Below are 26,194 nucleotides of genomic sequence, written 5' to 3'. Positions count from 1 at the left end.
TATTTTTAATGGTGAAAGATTGGCCAAAACTATAGACAACCTTTGAAAAGAACTAGGAGCATTTTGCATGCCAAAAGGTGTTCGTAACCACTTATAGTGCCCAGAAGGAGTCGAGAAACCACTTTTGAAGGTGTCATCAGGATGAATTTTCATCTGGAAAAACCCTGAAGTTAAATCAAGTGTGGAAAAATAATTCGAATCTCCTAACTGTTCTATCAACTCAATCATGGAAGGCAGAGGAAAACTGTCTTCTATAGTTTTCTCATTCAACTTGCGGAAGTCAGTGACTAAACAGTAGGTGTTATCCGCTTTCTTAACAAATAAAACAGGAGCAGTGTAAGGGCTGTCACTTTCTTGAATGATGTTGGCTTCAAGCAGCTCTGCTACCTGTCTATCTAGTTCATTCCTGAGATGGTAAGGTACTTTATAAGGCTTTTACCTAACAGGAATATTATCATGCAAGTTGATGTTGTGTAAGATGGTGTCACACCCTGTTAACTCAGTGACTGAGGCAGCAAAGATGTTACTATACTGATTGAGAAGGTGTGATAATTGTTGTTGTTGCTGCTCAGATAAACGTGTAAGATCAAATTCACCACCCCAAGACTCGAAATCCTCACCTGTTTCTATGGTGTTTACAAGTTCAGAGTTATGTGTGATGACATTCACAGGTTGGGCACTGGCCAATTTCATTCCTTTATTGAGATGTAGAGTATTCGGTGAAAAATTTGCTATTTTTACATAAAATTCTTGAGATGGAGAAGTCTGATTAACTGACCTGGCTATGGAAAATTTACTTTGAGCATGTTCTAGTAAAGGTTCAATCAAAACAGTATTAGTAGTAAAATTTGCAGAATGAGCAGTGATCTTAATGATGTTTTCTGAAAAAGGTGGTAATTTATGTTTGGTTACAGAGTAACAAAATGACTGAGAAACTGAAGTAGAGAAAACATTACTATTCATAGCACTAGGCTGACTTAAATTCCATTTAAGAATTACATTTGATCCTAACAGTTGAGAAGTGGAGAAATCCAAATGCATATTATTGTCTGCTAGAAATTTAGTTCCTAATAAAGCACCATACTGAGATGAAAGAGGTGTGTCAGTAATTAAAAATTCTGTTTCAAAATACTGTTGTTGAAATTCTACTATTAAATCAGTTTTCTTAGTTATTTTTACTTTTTCTGCAGCTATACCCTTTAAATATATATTGCATGAGTCCAATGAGATTTTACTTCCAAAACATTTAATGTATTTAGCTTCTATGATGTTTACAGTTGCCCCCGAGTCCAATAAAAACTTAACTTTATTCCCCAAAATAGATCCCTGCACAGTAGGCAAAGACGCCTCACTAGTGGACACTGTAAAAACTGATGGCACCTCCAAAAGGGTTTTAGGAGACGAAACGGAGACTGGTTTCTCCCCACCCTGAATTAGTTTGAATTAAAACTTGGTGCTTGGGGATTCAAAGCATTTGTAGCCACACTTGTGGTATTTGGAGTACCCGAAACAGCTGGTGTGGTGTTATTAGGATGTCTCCTGGCTGTTTGGTTATTTCTAAATCTCTGTTGACCCTGTCTAGAGTGCTGATTAGGCACAATATTTGCACAGCAGTCCCTGGTAACATGCCCTATTCTGTTGCATCTGTAACAATGAGGCTGTATGGGTCTTGAACGAGTACTTTGTGATATTAAACTCTGCACCTGTGTTTGAAGAGAGCCCATCATTTTAGTAAGCTGAGCTATATTTTCTTGTTGCATTTTAATAGCTGTAGTGAGCTCTGAGTTGGTTACTGATGGTGTTGTAACTGATTTTTCGATTGCTGGCTTAGCAGCATTCACCGCTCTAACCTCAGCTGTTGCAAAATCACTACTAGCATGGCTCTTAGCCCACATGTCTTCTTCAATAATTGCATGCTGTTTAGCAGATGCAAAAATTTTGCGATTCTGTGGCAGCAACAAGCGTCGCAAATGCAATTGCAATCCTTCGATAAACACTGACAGAAGTAAATCCTGCCTCTGTGCTTTTGCTGCAGGGTCACTGCTTCTTTCCACTGGTACAGTTTTGTACGAAAGGGCCTCTATACATGCTGCAAATTGGCGCACTGACTCGTTTGGTTTCTGAAAAGCCTGGATAAGTGCACGGATGTTAGAGTGCAAATTGTGCACTGAACTGAACCTCTCCTTCAACACTTTCACGACATACTCAAGACTGGCTTCTTTCTTTAATCTAGGATTATTCCTAATTAATTCAGCAGCCTCACCTGCCACCTTGACTCTGATCCCTGTTAACTTGTCTTCATCTGACCAACCCACATGAGTGGCAATGAGATCAATCCTATCTAAGAAGTCATTCAGACTAATTCCCTTGTCTGCACCTGAGAACAGAGGAACAGAATCCAGAGGATCAGAACCAAAAACTGATAGAGCCATAATTTCTTGACTCTCCTTCCAGTCTATCACACTATTACTAGCCGCTCTGGCTGCTCGTTTTGACACTTTCTTTGGCATTTTAAAACTGCAATCATCAATTGCCAGCACATAAAAGTAGGGATGTATCCCAATATGTGATTAACAAGCGTGCCTTCTAACCTTATGTTGCAAACATACAATTGCAAAAATGTGAAACAGTAATTTTCAAACTCAATATGTAAAAATGCAATACAAAATTTTGCACATAAAGAATATACTTCACTAAACAAATTAAGGCACTGCGTGAAAATGTTTGCGTTTGGATACAATAGTTTCAAAAGTCCAAGTGTGTATCACTAGTACATATCTGGTATGCAACCTCAAGTAATAAGTATAAAATAAGCACAGAAATATGACCACTGTATAGGCCTGTCACTGTAACCAACTAACGAGTAGGGTTTCAGTAAAAAGCCTAGACACGTGGAAGAAAACTTTCACATAAATATGCAATAGTACACATGACAATCAATATTCTCAAGTCAAAATTAAGTTCAATTATAAGTGCAAGCCAAAAGGTGGTGCAAAAATCACAGTACAAAAAAAAATTGTTAGGTGCTAAGTTGGTTCGAAAGGGAACGGCACCAATTTTGTTGTGTCGTTCGCTAACTAAGGTACCTGAAAGGCTTCCTACTCAGTTGACACTAAAATTTTTCTAACGACAGTTATATATATTAATCCCAATAAGCCAAAACATTTACTTAGCGTTGCGTTGCGTAATCGGATTAACCCTTAATTTATTTTTTGGTGACGGGGTGAAATGATAAATGATATGAGTAAATAAAAAAAAAAAAATACACTTAAATATTTCAATGAAAACAAATTTGTTTATTGGAAAAAAAAAACATCCTTCAATTTAAAATATCATATGATAGAATCAATAAAAACCAATAAAATAGATATTATAGTTATTAAAGATATTCCCGGGATATATCAAAAAAAATATTCAACATAAGATAATCTCTAAGGTGTAAAAATTCATCCTTAATACAAAAGGCTTTACTCTTTGTTTTAATAGACTTATCTCTCAATATTGCACATAATCTTTAATGCCATTATTACTTCTATTAAGTGTAACATATTTCTATACTTTTGCTTAACAGGTTTCTATAGAATAATTTTCAAAATTTTTCAGATATAATTGAATTTACACCCTTATTGCACACACATAAAAATCAGTTTTTCAAAAGGAGAGCAACCTTAACAAAAATTTCCAGGAGGAATTACATTCCACAGAATTTATACTAGAGTAATGACTTAATTGTACAGACTATTAGCACTAATTTAGGTTTCAGAGAACACTCCTTTACTGCAGAACTACAAGATATAACTTTTTACATTCTGAACCTTAACTATTAACTTTAGCTGAATATTTCAGTTTACTTTTACGGTTCTTCAAATAATAATAATAGTGACAAAAACAAGGTAATTTCCTTAAGAACGAGCCTTTAGAACTTTGTAATTTTTTTTTTCAGATAACTCTAATAATAAGGATAATGATAACGAACCTAATTCATTTTACTTCTTTTTATTTTATTTATTTATTTATTTATTTATTATTATTATTATTAGGAAAACTACTGGGCTATTATTAACATCAATAATTCCAAACAAAAATAATTCACTTTATGCATAACTCATTTTTTTTATTAAATTTAATTGGAAGAGCAACCTCCCCTTTTTTTTTCTTTTAACAATTAACCTCACTCTCACCCATAACAACTCTGCGAGATCTTGCAGATTTTAAGATTAAGAAATATCTGAATTTAATGAAATAACAAGAAAAATTTAATATCACCCAACTGAGGATCCAAAACCGAGGTCTCCTGGCAGGAACATGTAACAGCTAATTCAGGCCAGTGGATACCCTTGACTGTCCATCAGGATTCAGAACAGAAGAGAGTCAATTTAAAACTGGTAATCTGGTTCCATAAATTTCATAACTGAGGTTCCATTGAAGTGAAAAGGATCAGGCGAAAGCAAGTTGACTGTCCATCAGGATTCAGAACGGTAGAGAGGCAATTTAAAAGCTGGTAATCAGGTTCCATAAATTTCATAACTGAGGTTTTCATTGATGTGAAAAGGATCAGGCGAATGCAAGTTGACTACTATTTATTGACGCACGAAATTGTCTCGGGCCCAAAGGCTCCGAGAAAGGAAAGAGACGCTCATCGTCCAGAAACTGCGTAATAATAAAAAACAGAAACTCCAAGAGCTGGTGTCAGGGGTGAGCTGAGAAGCGAAGCGTAAAAGTGTCAAGTCTCTGTTTCCCGGAAAAACAACCCCTTTTAGCCAAGACGGGGCAGCCAACTTGGCTAAACCCCTGCCCGAAAAGGTGAAAAGACCAGTACCAAAAACTCCTGCCTTAAGCAATGCAAAATTTTACCAAATCCAACCAGTATGAATTTTTAACGGATCTCCCAACTAAAACTCGTCAGAAATCGCGCCGAGATGAGGCCACGCCTAAACACATGCGCTTGTAAAACGTGGCAACCCTGACAGGAAATGGCTTTTCCAAGTCCAAAGAACGCACATTTTTTCGTTGAAAGTGAACTTTCAAAACTCTTCTTCCCCCCTTTTTTTTAGAAGAAAAACTTAGGAAGTTTTAATAATTAAGAGGCCATAACTAAAAATTGATTAAAGCTAGGATTACGAAAGTAGTCTCAAGTTAAGGAGCTAATTTTCCTGCAACTAATGATATTAAATACTAAGAAATCAAATTAATATTTAACATGAGAAACTGAGTTTATTACATGAAAAATTCACCTATATCCGTTGTCTGAGTGTACAAGTTTGAAGACACAGTTCGCGTAAACTCGAATAGCCGAAATAGATTACACTAGAATTAATAAGCCAAATAAAAGAATATAACCAAACTTGTTGTGTAGCTCAAATTTTGAATAATTACAAATTAAAATTTTGATTTTTATGAATCACCTAATTATATTAAATTCGCTAAACAACAGAGCCGCTATAATAAAGATATACCTTTTTCGTGTTCCTCATTCAAATACTTATAACATTGATAGGCTTATTAAAAGCTTACTTCCAGCAAAAAGTAGAAAAGCTAGAAATTAAACCTCTTTCATTTTTACTTAATCCAAGAATTAGCATTTTTCACTATTTCAGTAATTACGAATATGTATTTTATACTTATATGATTATCAAAATTTCCACTATACACCTGAAAAGTATATATGCTATTTGCTAATAACTAATGTAATATATAATATTAATACTTTTGTACCTTTCATAAATAAATTCAGAGTACAAATATAAACAAATAACCTACTGTGATTATTTTTATTCCTCAAATATATATAAAATATGCTTTAAAATACTTACAAGTCAGCAACCTCTTTTTCTCTCCCTGCAAACTTTGCTAGCTCATCAATAGCTTCATCTGTACAAACCGTAGAATCTACATCAAAGCATACTGCATCAGCTGTTCTCCATACTGTTTTAACTCTGTCATCCAAACGTCCCATACTATAGAATCTTTTTTGATTTAATTTCAAGAAATTTGCCTGGAAAAATAAATAAAAGAGTGAAATAAATTGCTAAATAAATACATTTCTAAATACGCTCTCCAAATAAATTCAAATGCAAAGAAATATGCAGTACTGAAATTTATTAAAAAAAAACTAAATTCTAATAGCTTTAATAGCTCTGAAATATAACATTCTTCATTAAATAAATAAATAAAACTAAATTTTAAAATAAATAGCAGTTTAAAATAAATAGTAGTTATGAAAAAAGTATTAAAATCTTTGGAATATGGTAACAGGTAGTTTTTAGTAGGTAGTAGTACATTTTAGTAAGGCGATAAAGGTTCCTAGCTAGGACTTTAGCAGTGTACATGGATAAAGTCAAGAGTGTGCACAATGCCATTTTTGTGCAATGCTGGGATGTTTTTTTTGACGTGTACATGGATGATACCGTGTATGTGCAATTCTTAAAAACGCGGCAAGCAGTGGGCGATTCTGCACTTTCTCCCAATTTCGCACCTAATCTTCGTCATGATTAAGCACTTTTGTTCCATAAAAGTTCTAGCACAAGCGTATTTCGGCTAGCAGATTGTTAGAAAAAATGTTGAGTAAAAAAAAGCCTTTACATCGTGAAAACAAAATGGCGTACAAAACAAAACTAGCAGGTTCCTGTAACAGGGTTGGTCACCAAATTTTCGCCCAAAAATCACCAAGTTAGCATAATCCAAAGATTAACCAAATCTTTATGTTGGACAATACATCAAATACAACAGATTTTCCTGTATGTACATTTGTTATTTTTCATGATAACAATGCAGCAAGCTATTTACCACATCACTTACTAGAACAAAGAAACAGGTAGCTACTTTTGAAAAGGCTAGTAAAATATCGTAATTTTTTAAGTTCTATTGCGTTTTAACGTAAGCTGACAGGATGTCATTAGTTTGTCCTAATTTATATCAAACCAAATGAAATAATATTAGCTGAAAATTATATTTACTTTTATATTGCCCCTCTTTATTAATTTTGCATCTTAAAAATTATGTAATATATTGCTTCTCAAGGAAGGGTTTAAATATATTAAAAAGGATATAAAATATATTTTCTAACTGTACTGCATTCTATATTTAAAAGAAAACAGTTAAAATTATTGCTTTTGAATACTTTTTCTTTTTCCTTACATACTGAACTCTGCTATGCCTCTATATCTTATAAATGGCTAACATAAATCATAGGTTTCTAAATGATATGCTGAAAAAGTTAGGGGTAAAATACACAAAAGAGATAAAAATGCAAGTAAATCTAATATGAAAATATGCTAAAAATTAATAAACTTAAATATGCATTCCTTTTTATACAATATAATACATATAAATAAAAAATTTAATCCTTTTAGTATTCATCAAACCAAATAAATAAAAGTAAAATATTTAGATTCATGCTAACATTTACAGTTAGTTGCATAAATAAAGAAATGGTTGATCTTTAGATTATGGTAACTTGGCGATTTTTTGACGAAAATTTGGCGACCAACTCTCCTACAGCAACCCTCTATTTTTTTTTCTCGCCGCCATTTTGTCTTCACGAAGTAAAGACATGTTTCTTTTCTTTTTATCTACTGAACACTTCTTCCAACAATCTACTAGCCGAATTACACTTATGCTAGAAATTTTATCTAACAAAACTGCTTAATCATGACAAATATTTACTGCAAAATTGGGAAAAAGTGCACAATACCATACTCCTTACGCGTTTTTCAAAATAACACATACACATAAACCATGTACACGTCGACTTATTTTTACTTAAAAAACCATCGCAGAATTACACAAAAATGGCATTGCGCACACTCTTCACTATATCGATGTACACTGCTTTTTTCTCATAAATTAGAAAAATTTCACGAAAATACATGACAATTTTCTGAATCTTTAAACCCAGTAAAAAGAACATATATGAAATTACCTGATCGCGAAAAAGTATATACCCTTTCCAAATATGAACATTTCCACATATAAAATAAATAAAATATCCAAAAACTTTTACCTCTAAATCATCTATTATATTATAAACGTCACAAACGAATTCATACCACAAGCATTACAAATACTTAGTGTCAAATATTTAAATTATTTCCATGCACGTTTACTTCAACTAAAACGTATACCAAATTCCTACAAACATAAAATTCACAAAATAACTATCATTTAATTAAAATATCACTAAACCATGTACACGTCGACTTATTTTTACTTAAAAAAAAAAATCCCAGAATTGCACAAAAATGGCATTGTGCACACTCTTCACCATATCCATGTACACTCCTTTTTTCTCATAAATTAGAAAAATTTCACGAAAATGCATGACAATTTTCTGAATCTTTAAACCCGTTAAAAAGAACATATATGAAATTACCTAATAACGAAAAAGTATATACCCTTTCCAAATATGAACATTTCCAAGTATAAAATAAATAAAATATCCAAAAACTTTTACCTCTAAATTATCTATTATATTATAAACATCACCAATGAATTCATACCGCAAACATTACAAATACTTAGTGTCAAATATTTAAATTATTTCCATGCACGTTTACTTTAACTAAAACATATACCAAATTCCTACAAACATAAAATTCACAAAATAACTATCATTTAGTTAAAATATAATTAAATTCACAAACACTACTTAAAATATAAATAAGCATATACATTAAATTAATAAAAATTAGCTTACAATCCTAATTACTTTAAACTAAATCATTGCTAATAACAATTTTCCCAATAATACCAAATTACTTTACTTCCACCTTACATTTAGAACAATGCATAAAAATAATATCCTCAAATAATTAAAAATACTAACTTACCTAATCTTCTTCAGAATCTTGATTACGTGTCCAATAAACTTTTCTTATTTCCTCCGCTAAATAAAAAGCAAGCGTATGTGCGCCTGTTTCAGGATCTTTAAAATCATACTTATAGTTCACAGCAAGGTACCAGGTAAAATAAATAACTTAATAAAACATCTTTACTTCTATCTCGCACAACCTTAAAGAAACACTTATTACTACCCCTTTCAATCCCACTAAATACCCATTTCAAATTCACTTTAGTTAGGGCCATGGGATCCAAAAATTAACGAACACTGTTTCATACAACACAGAATAAAGCCACATACAAAATTTCCAGATTTTTTTCCCGATTTCCCCCCTTTTCCGATTAAAGAACCGTAATTCGTCCATTAATATCACATGACATATCCCATGATCTCTCATTTCCCTCACACAAAATAATGCGTAATCGGAACTGAGTACTGCTCACATTATTACCAAAGTCCCAGGTAGTAACCTTTATTGCCTCCAAAATGTCGCCAAACTACCAGTTACCATATTCTAAAGATCAGCCAAAGAAGGGTATATATTTAAAAAAATGAAATACAAATGAAAATTTTTCACACCAATATCTATATAACTTTGCGATTAAATAATTAACATTAAATTATTTTATTAAAGTAATTTCTCTAATCTAAACTATATAAAGCAAAGAATCTGATATTTTCAAAAATTTATTTACTCATACTCACACCAATATAAACTCTTTGCACAATGTAATGCTTTTGAAAATATAAGCAATAATTTTTTTAAAAAATTTAGTAAAGCTCTATTTGATTTTAAATTTTAATTCTTCTATATTTCTCTTATACAATTTCTTTCTCTAACTTTTGTCATAAGATACAATAAAAGCTTTCGAAAAAGCCCATTCTGTTTATTTCTATTATTAAATTCTTACTTTTGGATTAACAATCCTTACAAAAAGCAACTACTGATAAAGGGCAATGACATTTATTTCAAACCGCAATTATATAACAACCACAATTTTTACTCTATGAAATTTTTAAGAAAAATAATTAAAATAAAAGGGACCACAAATATTATTGTTTACTCAAGATCTATCGACAGATTACAGAATAAAATTATTCTAATGAGAATATTGATGGGAATTACATACGTAAAATAGCGCAAAATGATCCTCCGCGACATGCGGTTAAGCGATCAGAGCAACGCAGATATATGAGCTGCGCTTTAAGACCATAGCAACAGAATTTTATACCCCGCTGGATTCCGCATTGTACGACTACACTAACTTAGAAGCATAATCAATAACTGGTCCAGTCTGTCATCCGATCGAAGCGAAATCACCCCATCAATGGGTGGAGTAAACTGGTATAGAGATAAACCTACCTTCTAATAATGACGCAATGTTGATCAAGAAATATTAATGGAAGCGAATCTTTTTAACTGATAAGAAACACTTACCAAGATTTTAAGATACCGAAAACTGACAGCGGATATCATTCATATAATTTCCGAAAACGCCGGTAAGAGAAGACGACGCACATTCAGACTATTGCCAACTTTTCTCGTCGAAATAAGCCTAATAATAATAATAATGTTTCGAGGACAAATATAAAATTTATCCCACTGCTAAAAGGATAAATATGTATGTGAGATTTTAAACTCTGTAATACTGTATATTTTTATAGCTTTAGATGTACATAAATACAGTTGAACCCTGCTGCAGACAGCACGGCTTATAACGAACCCTCGGATATAATGACATAATTTTTTGAGCTCGTCCAGTTTCCGATACACTTAATGTTATTTCATACTCATATGGCAAGTATCCAAGAGCATGAAAATTGGATATAATGAACTGCATAGCTATATTCAATTGAAACCGTTTTTTGCATTTTTCAGAATTTCTAAAAGTTTTAATGAAAAAATTACTAACCATTAAAATCATCCACATTTAGAACATTAAAATTCAAATTCCATCCGTAAAGAAAAGCTTCCTTATATTATTATTTTTTTTTAATCTTTACCATCACTTATCTCTGTATCCTGAAAAAAGGCTATGCGAAACACGTGTAACACCCAACTCTAGAAGAACGAAGATAGAATAAGCACAGCTTTGGTACCATATGTAATACATCACTATTGAACCAAGCATATGAATTTGTTCTCTGATTCCGTTCAAATTCTTTCACTAAACTATCAAACAGATCTCTACTCAAGGCTTTTTCTATCATGGAATGAGACATTTTGATCCCTATCGGTTCGTTTTGTTTAAGTCAAATTCTAGCCTCCGAATTAAGGTTTTGCATTCTCTAGTTCTTTTGCAAGATAAACAGTATTCTTTATATAGTCACTGAGCCTTTGTGTTGCAGCGATACATATCTGGGAAGGCATGTTTGTTTTCCAACTAGACATTGGAGGATAAGACACCGTCAGTAACGAAATTATCTTCCTTTCCATATCTTCCAAAAGAACAAAGCTCTAATATTCTTTGACAAAGCTCTCCACTTACTGTTTCGGTGTCAGAAATTCATCCGCATAGCGAATTGTGAGCGTAAAGCTTTTGCATCGAAGATAAGGGGAATATTATTTGAATAATACAAAATGATTGCAGCAAACTCAATATTTGCAAAAAATACAGTTTATACAAATCTAAATTTGATACGATATGAAAAAATCGTAACTCTATAATATCTGCTCATGGAAAAAATTTGGATACAAGGAAAAATGTTAAGAAAGGTAGAGATTAGAGATGTTGAAGAATCATTAGCTGTTCATATTGTTGCGCTTCTGTGCGTACGGGTTTGTGGATTTGGAGTAATAAACAACATTTGATAAAGTATCAAAACACAGTTTATTTAGCTATTATTACTCAGGACAGCTCCAAAAACACGTTTGCAGTTGTCGAAAAACTACGACAAGCAGGCTGCAACAATCACACAGCTTCCAGGCTATCAAACTATAACGGTGAAGACAGCTTCACGGCAAAGCAGCGGAGTACATTTCCCTAAGGAGCTCCTTAGAGGAGCCTTACATTTCCCGACTCGGTTCGGCCTTTCTCGGAACTCTACATACTCTCCACACTACAACTCGTGACGCACTCTAAGATGTACCAGATAGCCTCAACGATGCACCAACTCGCGATACAGTCGACGACCAACTTGAAACTAGACCGTCACTCGATAGACTCGCGATCAACTCGATAGACTGCTAGACGCACTACTACTACTACTCCGCGTATCAGCAGAGTTTATAAAGCTTTTGGCTTGCGTTCGAGAACATTCTGGGCCAAACGGGTAACAATTCGTTCCAGAAGGTTCTGAATCCGTCTACGGCACATCGCCAAATGTCGAAAATCGGGCGATTTCGCGTCAAATATGGCAACCGTGATTCTTCTTGTCGTTTTGTGGCAACCCTAAACCTGCCTTGTTGGGGAAGCTATCTTACCGCAGCTGTACATTTCGTAGCAATATAAAATGGTTCACCATTCAGAGAAGCCGTAATCTACCAATATCTAGACTGCTTCAGACAAAAGCCAATCAATTTTTCAGACACTTTGGAGAGACTGAAAAAGAGTGAAAAACAAATTTAATAAAGGCACATAATAATAAATATAATTAAATCTTAATATGACTTTTAAATTATATTTGTTGTTGATATTTGTGATAGATATGACAATGTTAATCAGCCTTTCCTTTTTCATCATTCAATTTTTACTCCGTCTAGAGAAATAATCCCTTTGTCTTATCGGATCGGATCTAGCTAAGACTCCTGTATAGGAGCCTTAGATCTACGAGCCAGTCTTTCGGTGCCCTGAAGCTCGTTACAGAGAAGTTCGACTGTATTTAAGAATTGAATAAATAAATCCACATGCAAGCAAAACGAAGCCATCTTATTAATGATAAAAATAATACTTGAAACGAATACCTAGCTATTAGCCTTATTCCATATATAACAACTGATAAGTGCGAACAGTACCCGTTTAAGAAGTGACCAAAATGGGCGTTCGCCTATGGCGCCAGGTTTATTAGGATGTCGATTGTGCCACAAAATTAATTTCAATAAACTGTTTATTAGTTAATTCATTAAGGCAAAGTATACTAGTGCTATCGACCTAAGGAAAAAATGGCTTCGCAAAGGATTTTCTCAGGAAAACTGGCGTATTTTAACCCACAGATAGAAAAAACTGCGAAAATTCAGAACACTAAATCCATTCATTGAATTCAGATCCAACCACCAGTGTCCAATGGTCTTATCCATTTGGGAACCGCTTAAAGAACGCCTGAATTATCTTCTGATGATGGAGCTAAAATTTCTTTGTTCGGCCTTGAGAGAAAGCAACATTGTTAGATTATCTTGAGAAATGAATTTCATAACGTAGGAGTTTTATTAACAAGCAACCGTAAAAAAAACTATAAATTAACTTTGAAAAAAAAATGTTTCTAATGACAATTATCAGTCGTGGTATAATAATGCCTTGTCCTGGAGCACAGTAGAATTGTGCAATACCGGAGTACCTAGGTGCACTGACCTTACTTCCATCGAAATATATTCTCTTTCGAATTTATCAAGGCGAACTAAAAAAAAAAGATTCAAACAGTAATTACAAAAATTGTAAGGATTATGTTAATTTTATTAACAGTTAAATTTTATGTTAAAGTTCCTTTCCTGTCAAATTCTTAACTTCAACTTACTACTTTCGGATAGAACGTAGTTTTGGAATTACTCTGAATACTTAATGAGGAGAAGCGGTATTTAAACCGCGAAGTTTTACTTGCTGAGTTAGAGAGAATCAGAGTTTCTGACTTGCGCGCGTCTGCCTTTTGGCTACTCTCTCTCAAAGCTGTTATTACATTCGGCCGTACACAGGCCCTTGATAAGCTTCGTAGTCAAATAGAGTTAAGGGGCCAACTCGATTAGAATCTTCATAACTTCGGCTATATCTCTTTAGTTAATCTTACTTTTAGTTTATTTCTTAGTCTCTTAAGTTCAAGCCCAAGTGTCGGCTTTTATTGTGCACTCCAAGACGGAGTTTTGTTGAATTTTATTGAAATAATAAGGGATTAGTTACCCTTCCATCTTGTTGTTTCTTGTCTCACGAACTTAAGCGATTATTCGCTAACTATTTCTTAAGGTTACTTACTTTCTACAGTAACTGAGAAATACACTAATGAGAATCTTACAAAGTCCTGAAGTTGAAGAAACATAATAATATTCACAAGTCCGAAAATTAGTCGTAACTGTCGAGCTGAAGATGTAAGAATACGAAACATAGGATGTAAAAGGGCAGCTACGAAAATATAAGGCACGTAATAAAGCAAAGAAATACACGCATGCAAACCAAAACTACAAATACGTAAGGTACGAATACATACAAAGCTACCAAAGTTCTTACAGATTGAAAATGAATGTAAATTGAAAATATTAAACTCTCAGACAATATCACACATACATAGTTTCCATTGACACTAAATAAGTATCCTCTAAATATATCCTCCAGAATACAGAACTAGCGCTAGAGCGTGTGCAATCCGTGCGGCAGCAACGGGCGGCAGAATTTAGAGGAGGAAATTTTTTTTACAATTTTCAATGAAACCAGGTGGCAGAGTTTTGAAGTTGCAGAGTTTGCACAGGACGGCAAAAAGAATAGCGCCTAGCTGAGGAGATGTTATTTGTGGATTTTTTTAACATTTCCATTTTTAGCCCCCTCCAGAAGGGCTATTAATTTCGTTTTGGCATTCTGCGTTGGTTTTCTATGAAAGTCATAATCATGTTTCAAATTGTTGCCACTAAATATTAGAGTTCTGCATTACATTTAAAGAAATTAACTAATGAAGAATCTGCATGAACGTATGTATGTATCTCGCATTGTGAAAAAACAACGGTACTTAGACATCAAATTTTGAATAACGTAGTCTTCCACTCGAATATGAGTATCGGGAAGCCCAAATTTGCAATTTTTAATTTGTCTTATTATCTATCTCATATTTTGTAAAACATTAACGAATTTTTTATTAACAAACTCAACGATTTCAAAGCGTTCGATTAGCATTAACATCGCATCGCGTGAATCTTCAAGCACGAATATGTTATGCGCGAAGTTTCTTACATTTCTTACTGGTATTATGTTGGTAGCGTAGTAACACAAAGACGTTACACAGTGTAACGGTACTGTATCACTTTTCAAATCCCGTTTTGAATTCCCCATGAAGGAACCGCCCCTCTTGAACGTAATATAAAATCTGAAAGCTTTCAGATTTTTTTCTGTTTTATCTGCCCTGTTGAGCGGTGGCAATGGTCATTTACATCAATGGTTATATTAGATTTACTTGTATTTGCTTCCCTACTGGGGCATCTGTTAGAAGTGATAGGATTTCAGAATTAGGAGTTTCTTCTCGCTTGTTGGCAGAAATATACCTTCCACATGGTTCAGATCGAGTGTCATTAATATCCTAGAATCTAGTGAATTTCTTTTTCATATTAGTGGAATTTTGGGGACATAATAGAAAGTTGGCAGCATGTGTTCCCCCAGATTTACAACAGGTGTGTTTATTAATAAATTTTGCTTCGAATTACGAACTCTTATGAGGCAGAGCGCAATTAACACACCTCGGAGCGAGTTTACATTCATCAGAAGAGTGGAAGAAATGCTGACAATTGTGGCATTGACTTAAACCGTATGAGTACAGAGGCTGCATTGAGTCAAACCACCGTTGTACATGTATTGTTCAATTGTAACAGAGCAAAGAAAGTTACTGATATTATCAATTTTGTCAGTTCCCGAAATATTGGCTACGTGAACTTAAATTAGAGGCAATTGTGTTCTCGTTTTAAATCTGCACATTTGATTAACCTCAATGATGTCGAATTTATCGGCAATCATCTCTTTAATTTCGTCCGTGGTGCAGTCGGAGGACAAGCCTCGTAAAACTATCTTCACTGGGTCTACTTTTTTGGCATGTAATACACTGCTAGTCATTAAAATTGCAACCACTGGCACAACCACTAGACGTAAGATGCTAGAAATGTTCCGATCTGCGTTCAAATTACCGTCGATACAAACTAGAGAATTAGAGATGTGCGTGTCGTGTACCCAATGGCTGTCCAAATCATCACACCAGGTGCATGGCCCCCTATGCCGATATCGAATGCAAACAGGCGACACGTGGTCTCCACGGAGCCTCCAAATACGTATACGGCCATCAGAATACTGCACGCAGAACCGGGACTCGTCTGAAATGACGACATTGTGCCACTCCTGTGTGCAGCTTTGTCGTTTGGCTCACCACAGTCGCCGTCTCTCTCTATGCTGTATTGTCAAAAGAAGCAGAAGTAATGGTCGCCATGCTGATGATCCACGCTGCTGCAAACTTCGATGCACCATACGAGCGGATACTGGGCGTGCTGCAAATATGCCCATTTTCTGACTAATAGCCCGTGATGTGGTTGTACAGTTTTGCAGGACTAACCTCACAATAGGTCTGTCCTCTCGGGCGTTAATCATGGGAGGACGTTGAGATCCAGCATGCCATTCAGTATGACCCTCAGGAACCCATTGGTTCCCCATTCGCATGACAATGGTTGGATGTCGACCAGAGGACGGGCGATATCACGGAACGATATCCACACTCTCGATCGGCAACAATCCTGCCTCTGTTCAATTCCGACAGTGGCTGCTAAACATTTTTTCTTATTATTCAAGACATAACACTATATTGAGCAAACTCTAGAAAGCGCTTCTCGAATCAGAAATCCACTACACAACTTTTCTTTTATGCAGATGTCGTTTCTCCTTCCTGCTTCGTCTAGATGAGCTGAAATACTAATCATTTGCATATTCCAACCTCTTCTTCTTTTCATGTAATTTTGGCCTTCGTCAGATCATTCCTTTCTGGTGTTGCAATTTTAATGGCCAGCAGTGTGTATAATGTTGAATACTATTAGCATATAGGTATCTGGTGATTTCCCTGTGATGGTCAACGGTAAGTGGTAATAATTTTAACAATTCTCCTGAAACTCTAGCAGTAAAAGCCACATTTAGTTCCTCATTGAGTTTTTGACAAAGATCATTTAATTTAAGTGGAGGAATAACCGTAATCGGTATAATCCTTGGTTTGGGTAAATCGCTGCCGAGGGGCATTTTCAGAATTTTCACCACTACTATTTTCAACATAGACAGCATTCATAGTAACACTATTTTCACTAATAAAAGTTGCAAATTTTTAAACTTTCAACATCCACGTTATTCTTAAGGATTTTGCATGGCCGGGCAGTCTTCCTAGGCGAAGGAAATGCTTCCCAGCACCTGTTTTTTTTTCCCCTTGCACACTTTTTTTTAACAGACCTTGGTTTTAATAGATGAGTTAAGTTTACCTACATCAGCACCATATTGTTCTATATCATGTTATCCTTTTTTTCAAGAACTTCCCATGGAAGTTTGTATTTATAATGAACATACGTATATCTCTTGCACATCTAAATTCTTACCTCAGAACTATGGTTTGTAGAATTGTACTTATGTTTTCTAACCAATTATTCAGCTTTTTCTTTCTTTATATAGGGTCAAACGTTATCATGCTAATGAACTAATTTCGAAATTTAGTGTTTTTTTTAGTGAATAATTAGAAATTTTACAATCAGTTTCGACAGAGGTTGAGCCTCGTGCCCAAGTATTCTGGTGATTACACCGATCAACTCGTGTATGTTCTTTCACAGAAAATTATCGAAGCTTATCAGCTATCATAAAAATTCATTACCTAAACGACCATTTTACTATCTTATTCCCGAGACGCTGTCTGGAGTGCGGCACCGAAATAGGCATGAATGCAAAGTGCACACTGTGCAGGAGAGGGTATTGTACCCGTAAGGAAAGTAGCAGACGCTTTAATAAATAACTAAGCCTTATGCGGTAACTCAACCCTTTCTGTATATGTATCAAACCTCAAAATTAGTTTCGGCTAATCATCATACCAACCGGGAGCTATTAATAACAAGTCTTTTTTTATTACTTTATAACCTGAGAGTCAAATATTACCGGGGCAATGAATTCCTTTTTATTATCAAATTACATTACTCGATGACATAAAATGTTATATAACAATTAGCGTTGAACAGTCGATCTATGGACCAATGAAGCAAGAGATCAATAAATAGTGTGAGCTTATAGCCCAAAATTGTTATACCAAAGTATTAAACTACCCCAGGATCAATTTTTTTTTAACAGAAAAGACTTAATACAAAAGTGAAATAAGTCTGAGAATTCTTTGGAATTAATGGCCAGATCTTGTCTTCTTCACATTCCACGAAATTGAAATGAAAGTATTATTAAACATAATTACAAAAAAATTTTGTAATAAAATGTGCTAATACACATATATAACTCCCCTTAGAGAGATCATGTTTCACTAAACCTTCAATTTGTTCTGTAAACAAACTCAATTGATTACACCTTAAAATTTAGCAACTTAATGCAATTCACCTAGCAACGGAGATATTTTGGTTTATCATAAATATCATCGAAATCGCGTGAGGGAAAATGAGAACTGCTTTTATCAAACATTTCGACATTTATCTCAAGATCATATAATTTGTTATCGGGTTAAACGCATTTTAGATATTTAGAATGGATAAAAACCTTTTGAGATATATGTTTCAACATTTCTTTAAGGACTTTTATTAAGACACATGTTTAAAATGTTTTCCTACATAATCGGGACCAGTTTCTAGAAATTTGGACCTTTTTTATTCTCAGTAAAGTACGCTTATTTCAGAAACACATTTCCATAAGCACGTGTCAATCCGCGGGTTGTGTTTATGCATATACAATATGAATTTATATAACTGTATAAGTAATGTATAATAACAATGACATCTTATATTTAGCAATAATAAGAAGAATAGCGATCAAAGCAAATTGTAGAGCCTTTTTTTTTCTTCTTTGTCATCTCTTCAAATTTTGATGAAATGTAGTCTCAAATTATGGATACATTTGCTTCGATCTGTTTGGAAAGAGACGGCGTTTAAGCCATTTTTAATTATATATATTAGTTTATATTCCCATATTAAGCCATTTGAGGGGCACAAGAGTCAAATTGTTACTTAGAGGATGGAAAATCGTCTAACGTATGGAAAGGGGTTCTGAATATGATGATTGTTGACCACATAATGTCCATCAGGGGCACTGATATGAGCCTCTAATGAAAAAGATGCCTGCAGGCAAACTAAAACTGATTTTAGGAAGAATGGTAGAAGACGAAAAATTCAAAACTGAATGGCGTAAGTGAAGGCAAGCTATATTTTCTGATTATCCTCATCCCCACCGAAAAGCCATGGAAAAATATGACCATGCCAAAAATATAATTTTGCCAAAGAGTATGGATGTTGCAGCCGAAGTATTGACGTAGCATGCCCATCCCGGAACGACTTTCAACTTCTTTAGGCATTTTCGGCAGTGTGGCTGAAGACTGTGATACTTGCTATGGTAATTTCAGTGTTTTAGCATAGAAATGGACCGAATATTGCAATTTCTATCATCTTCAGCGACACTTCTGACCTAAGGTACATTTAGAGCACAATATACCTTCTTAACGACATCATGTGCATCCCTTTCCTTCTTATTTTAGGATTTGGGAGCCGAAGTTGTATAGCAAGCCGAGTTTGTGCAATTATCTTATTTTTTTTAGCGAAAACAGATTGTAGTTTACACGGAAAACAACAATACAAAAAGGTCTTCGTGTTTTGTATGGAAAAATAAGAATGTAGGAAAATAGATGGTGCTGGATACAAGGTTGAAATAAACTTAAAGGTAGGCATATAAGGTATTTCTTCCGCCTTCTTAGCATGCCTTCGTGGTGTAGTGGTCAGCACGCTCGGCGCGTATTCGAGAGGTCCGTGGTTAGAGTCCCGGTGAGAGCATTGCTCATTTTTCACTTCTCCAGCATCGAAATAACCTAATGTCTCTACAGTGGCGCCCGAACTTAAAAAAGTGGTGGATGATGAAATACCTTATATACTCCCCCTTTTAAAGGGCAACTGGGGATTAGGCTACCCAATCACCAAATCCTGGATGATGATTCTCCTCCACCAGGATTTGGTGATTGGGTCCCCTAATCCCCAGTCGCCCTTTAAAATGGGAATATATAAGGTATTTCTCCCGCCTTCTTAGCATGCCTTCGTAGTGTAGTGGTCAGCACGCTCGGCGAGTATTCGAGAGGTCCGTGGTTCGAGTCCCAGCGAGGGCATTGCTCATTTTTCACTTCTGCAACATCGAAATAACCTAATGTCTCTATAAGCAAACAAACGTTTTCCTCCAAAGTTGGCAACGGGTTTGCTAATTTTCGGTAGACATACGGTTGAAAGTACCAGCAAGCTTAGGAAGTGATATTAGACCATTGAAGCTCGAACACGCACAGGGTATAAGGTTAAAGTAACATGAGTCATCTTAATGTTAAAAAAAAATAATGAAATTAAGTCATCCGAGGTTTATAGCCTTCTAATTGCACCAAAGACTCTTAACAGATGAAATTCTAGGAAACATAGCAGTTTTTGCCGCCTGGGTCTTTGCACTTGCCCAGAATTTTTGTTACAATATAAAGAAAAAATTGGTTTATTTGTTTGTGACAAAACAATCGAAGGCCATCTGCCTAAGGGGAGGGATGTCTTCGGGAAAAACTTTCTTAGGGAAATTGGCTCGTACATGTTACACACGGGGAAAAACATTAAAATTCCCGAATAAAAGAAATTTTTAATTTTATTATTAATTGATCTAATGTCGATCACAAACCATAAAGACAAACTGTTTTCATAACTTCAGAAAGAAAAAGTTACTCACTTGTTTATTGATTATTCCGAATGAGAAGAAAGCGTAAAGAATTTGTTGACTCAAGTAATTTATCCGTTTATGGTATTAACCATATAAAACTATATTAAAAAATGGCTGGAAATCTCTCTATTTCTCTCTCTCTCTCTCTCTCTCTCTTTTTTTTTTTTTTTTTTTTTTTTTTTCAAGATTTAACATTTTTTATCAGCAAAGCGTCCAAATTTGTTTTCAACCCACAAATTGTGTTTAATATTGCATTCATTGCGCTAATCATATTCTTCTACTTTTATTCTGATATCACTTATCGAAGTAAGGAATTAATATGTAATTAAATGCGTTTTGTTGGAGATATTGAAGTAAAAATAATTAGCGTGAGTTGCTTCCAGAACTAATTTTAAAGGCTTGAACAAAACCACTTTCTTCAGAAGTGGAGATGGCGAAGGAGAAACCTACGAGATAACGATAGACCAGAAATTTGGAAAAGATCTCGGGTAATGAAAAAAAAAAAAAAAAAAAAAAATCCGTTTGCCATTTATTGATAAAAAGAAAATACAGTTGTGAAATAATTTTCTTAAGAGCTGAAGGTAAAGATGGATTACAACTGGAAACATTAACTAACACAAACATTAACTTTTTGAAATTACTTCTTCTATTTTGAAATTTAATCTTTTCATAACGGGCAAAATATTGACTTGATAAGCTCCGTAACTAAAACTATCTAGACATTCAATAAACTCTGTAAACGTCGATATTTTTATATTTATTTTTAACATGTTTTAAGCATCTAAAACATGACATATTCTTCTATACAGTACATTTAATTTTAAACACATGATTAATAATGTGCAACAGTAAGAAATAAGGATTAAAATATATTTACTATTTTTATTGTAGTTTAAAAAAAGGGAAATAATCGTTATAAAATCTGCTTTCGATACACTTTCACCGAAATACGTACATTATTATGCATTATTACACATTTATACATATACACATTTGTATGTATTTCGGTGAACTTTATATGACTATTTTTATGACTATTTTTGCACACGTGTATAATCATTGACGGACATAACGTGAACGTAGAAAAAAGAAATGTCTAACTGTATATTAGTAAGTGGTAAAATTCTATATTTGAGTTTACTTAATTAAAATTCAAAATCATATCAAAAATGTTTTTGAGAAGAGGCTTAATAAATATTTTTCAAGTTCAAAATGCGTACTTTTCTTGAAATTTTATCAAACTATATGAATTTTTAAAAGAAAAGTGTAATCAAATGCAAATTCAAATTTTACATTTTCTTTTTATTTTACCAGTCACTTGCGATGCCAACCGTTAAAATAGTTATTATGAAGAAGGAGATATACAGTACTGAATTCAATGAATCCTAGCTAGTAAATTTTACGAGCTAATTACTAATACTAACAGAGATGAAGAACTGCGTTTACTGCTTTTGAATCGCTTAGTTTGTTAATCTGTAAGAGGCAGATTAAACTTGTAAAAAAAAAAGTTTAATAGCTTAAACTTTGCTGAAGAGCAACCCTGGCACATAATAAGATAAAAGTATTTGATATTAGGCAATGGCAATTTCTTGCTAGCAAATTCTGAAGCTGTTGATCAAAATTTTATTAAATTCGCAAAAAGCATAAAACAAACAAAAAAAACAAATAAATATATTGCGGACACTGCATGACTTCCTTGTACGGTCTACTAAATTATACACATATTTTGCTGTGCTTCATTTCTCGAATTTCACTAGAAATATATTCTTCATTCAATCAATTCAGTTCTCCCTTCGCGGCAAGGCACATAAAATCTCAAAACATCTTCATTAAAAATTGTAAAATACAGAAAAACGCAAACACCAAATACAGTTAAAAAAAGTTTTTGCAATTAAAATTAGAATTTCTACGAAAAAAAAAGTAATTCAGCCAACGTGCAAGAAGATAACAGTTTTGGTGCACAAAACTGAAAATTAAATTTTCCTACGACTAGGTAAAAAGGCTTTGAAGTTGGCGCACTAACTGACTTAATTCGCTGTATTAATAAGAGTTTTAAATGTAAACTAATAGCCGCCATTTGAAGTCTAGCTCAACTTACACTAATAAATTGTTGATAATTCTACAACTATTGCATGCATATTAATATATAAAAACCTCGACCGGAACAACATAATTCAGTTAATTTTATTAAGCAAAAATTCACAATTTAACAACATATAAGAATAAAAAACAGAGCTTAAGCAGCCGGGTGTATATATATATATATATGTATGTATATATATATATATATATATATATATACATATATACGAGCATTTTGTACGGATGCAGCGTCTTTTTCATATTTTTGTTTGGGAGGGGAGATTAAAATATGTACTGTTACTTCACATTCGCAATCACCTGTCATAACACCATCAACTATCATAACTTACCTAAATCGCCTGTCATACCACACCTACTGAAGATCTGTCAGAGTTTGACATCCTATTCAACCATCTATTGAAATCATCGGCATATACTTGCTGCAGCATATATAAAAGATGTTGTGTGACAGACAGTGTATATAAAAAACTTGTCACTCTTTGTGATGTCAGTGAAACTAATCTAAGATATTTAAGGCCTATATATAGAGATATAATTACTAATTCCTTCGACATACATAATTATTGTATACCATTTTCGCAAGCTAGTTTTATCCTTTTTTAATTCTCTTCTATTTATTGAAAGAATATAAATTATAAGTAACAGACACTGCTTTTTCATCTATTATAGTAAGAAACTGAAATATTGTAAATGTTTATTTCATTGACAGACTAGCATGAAATGTACATGTACGCTTAAAATTCGAATTTTGATTGTGATTTAAATAATCGGGCACACCTGTACTGATTATTTTAGTGCTATAATCAGAAGCTTTAAACTATTACATTTTTTTTAATAGAATGAAATGCAGACACTAAAAAAATAAAAAAAATAGGTAAAATATTTTCCACAGGAAACTCAGGTTTGTTCTTAGAAGGTTTAACTACGGTTTATTCAGAATTAAGAGGAACGCCAATTGCTCAAATTTTCATGATGTAAAAATGCGTTAGTTGGTTAGAAAACCTGAACCGGCTACTAAGCATGCTATTTCGGCTTCTGAATTGAGAGGAAGAACTTGATATATATAGTAGAATGCTTGATGAAATCATTTAAAAGGAAATTTAATAAGAATTCCTATGACATTTTGAACATTCATTGGAAGTACGTAAACTTTTTAATGATTTTAATTCCATCCCTTATATTGCATCTATTCTGAAGTAACTATTTCCCGCCTCCCCTTCTAATTTTCTTTGTTGGCAGCTTTTCCACATTAAGATGGTCATAATGGTCTACAGGGATTGAGTATGTTAACGGTTAATGTTTAACAATGCAAATTAATTAGATTTTCTTTTGTTTGTTATTTATTCGATTTAAATGCTTCATAGTGTTTGCCCAATGTATTCATGTCTTAAGTAAACAACAAAGGGGTAATTTCTAATCATTTTTATTTTTGAAAATGAAATCGAAGTCTAAACTTTTCATATTTCATAGTCTTCGTTAACTTTTTTTCCTTTTCTTCCTTTTATCCTTTAGTTATGCGTATGTTTTTTCATTTAAATTTATTTTTCTTCTTTTTTCCTCTCAATTTACACTAGCTTTCTTATAATTTACTTACTGACACTTATCAACAGCATTTTAAATTTTTATTTTCCTTATCAAGTTTAAAAGTATTTTTCCTTTTGTTGAGCTCTCTATATATATGTTTCATACTTATTTAATCATTATTTTCAAGTTACAGGAAACTATAAAAAAAGGAGAAAACGCCAATTATTTAAATTCATATGAATATAATAAGTATTGCTTTCTCTACAGTTTGTTACCTAAAAGATGAAATATCCGAAATTCGAGCACAGTTGAAGTAGTATTTATAATTTCCTCGACTTTTATCATGTTAATTAGGATACTGATAGCGCGTTTAGTAATGTCCATTTAGTCTCGGTGGGGGGGGGAAAGAAAAAAATAACTCTTTTACCTTTTTTCGACCTAGTTGAAATGTCCCATATTCCACGATAATGAAACTGGCAAGCGTCATCCTTACACGTGTCTGATGACGGACAAAGTTCGTGGAAAAGCCACTTTTGCATCTGCGGACTGCAAGCATAAGTACAATATGTAAGACAATCGATACAGCAGGCAGTCATTTCTGAAAGGGAAAAGGATTCGTCGTCTCGCACTGGATGAAAAAGGTGACTCACCCTTGTTCCATTGATCGCCCCCTCTAAGAAATCCGTGGATCCGAAAAGGAGAATCAAGCCGGAAGCCAAGGTACAGGCGCCTGCAACGTCTGATGATCGGCTACTTTGATTCTTTACATCTCATTAGAAAATATCGGAAAAAAATCAAAATCTTTAATTTTTGGCGTTTTCATTTTCATTGTTATTTTTAAAATTCATTCATTCCATCTGTAATCCGCTCTATTTAACCATTTGGTTATGTTTTAAAATCCTGAAGATAAGCGTTTGCACGTTTATCTGCATATTTGTGAGTACAAAGTATGGCATGTAGCTTTTGTAGATATTAACCAGATATATAAAAAAAATGAACCCCCACAACAATAACAACAAGAAAAAGACTGTTGAAAAGGAATAAAACAAAATCATTATTTATTCCTCATGGAAAGCAAGTTAAAAAAAAATTGAAAGCTTTCAGATTATATATTAATTAAATATTCAATTAGTAATATAGCAAAATAATTTTAAAATGATCATATGTTTAGAATTTCCGATACAGAGTCTCGCGCAATGGAGATAAAAATGTCTTTTCTATACAACGTTGCCACTGCTCGTTTTGAAATCCTTGAGTTAATCAAAAATTCGTTAAAGTTTTACAAAATATGAAAATGATAATAAACAAATTCCACATGCCCATATTCGCATGGAAACATTCAGTATTCAAAATTTGATAGCTCTAGGTATCTTCGTGTTTTCACGGTGCGAGAAACATCCATAACATTCCTGCAGATTCTTCATTATTTAATTTCTTTAAATATAATACAGGATGATAACATTTGGCGGCAACAATCTGAAAAGTGATGCAGCCGTTTATACCGATTCGATGCAAAATGCCGTTTCGGGACTAATAGCCCTTCTACCCTAAACCTCCTTTAGGCTTTAAAAAAAATCTATCTATCTAAATACATAGATAAATATCCGTCTATATGCATATGTATATATAGGAAATAATTTGGAATGTTCAAGTCATGAAGATGATAGTTGCTAACGACGACAGCCGATGTATAAAAAATACTTGCACTAAAGGTGTTTGCTTATCATGTCCGATTTCTCGTTAACAAACATTTTTTTAAGTCAACACAGGTAAACTGGTCCAATAAGCGCCTGTTCCTGAAGAATTTCTGTATATTTTTAAAGACGTTGTGTTAAGGAAACCAAAGACAGGAATCTAGTTAGCAAGACAAGCAGAATGAGAATGCATCCAAGATAAAATACTCTTTTAGAGTGATTTGGTTTTGGTTCAT

At 33.6% G+C, this 26,194-nt stretch overlaps 1 protein-coding gene across 7 annotated transcripts in view; it reads right to left on the bottom strand.

Moving 5' to 3' along the window:
* Positions 1 to 26,194, bottom strand: part of LOC118188875 (phosphoserine phosphatase-like) — a 157,259-nt gene that overhangs the window by 57,175 nt on the left and 73,890 nt on the right. For 4 of the 7 annotated variants that reach the window (XM_085813129.1, XM_085813133.1, XM_085813132.1 and 1 more), the window contains exon 2: positions 5,814 to 5,995. In XM_085813129.1, coding sequence (XP_085669255.1) covers positions 5,814 to 5,956 — 143 coding nt within the window. In that variant the 5' untranslated portion in view covers positions 5,957 to 5,995. Of the gene's footprint in view, positions 1 to 5,813; positions 5,996 to 9,969; positions 10,120 to 10,277; positions 10,360 to 24,691; positions 24,767 to 26,194 lie in introns of those variants that run through there. The other 3 variants (XM_085813127.1, XM_085813128.1, XM_085813130.1) reach the window with 3 other exon arrangements.

This window comes from Stegodyphus dumicola, chromosome 3, assembly GCF_044657685.1.
Source record: "Stegodyphus dumicola isolate Sdum_Otavi_A_Nest chromosome 3, ASM4465768v1".
Taxonomy (NCBI): Eukaryota; Metazoa; Arthropoda; class Arachnida; order Araneae; family Eresidae; genus Stegodyphus; species Stegodyphus dumicola.
The sequence above is the reverse complement of the archived record's forward strand: the minus strand, read 5'-3'. Positions and strand labels throughout refer to the sequence as shown.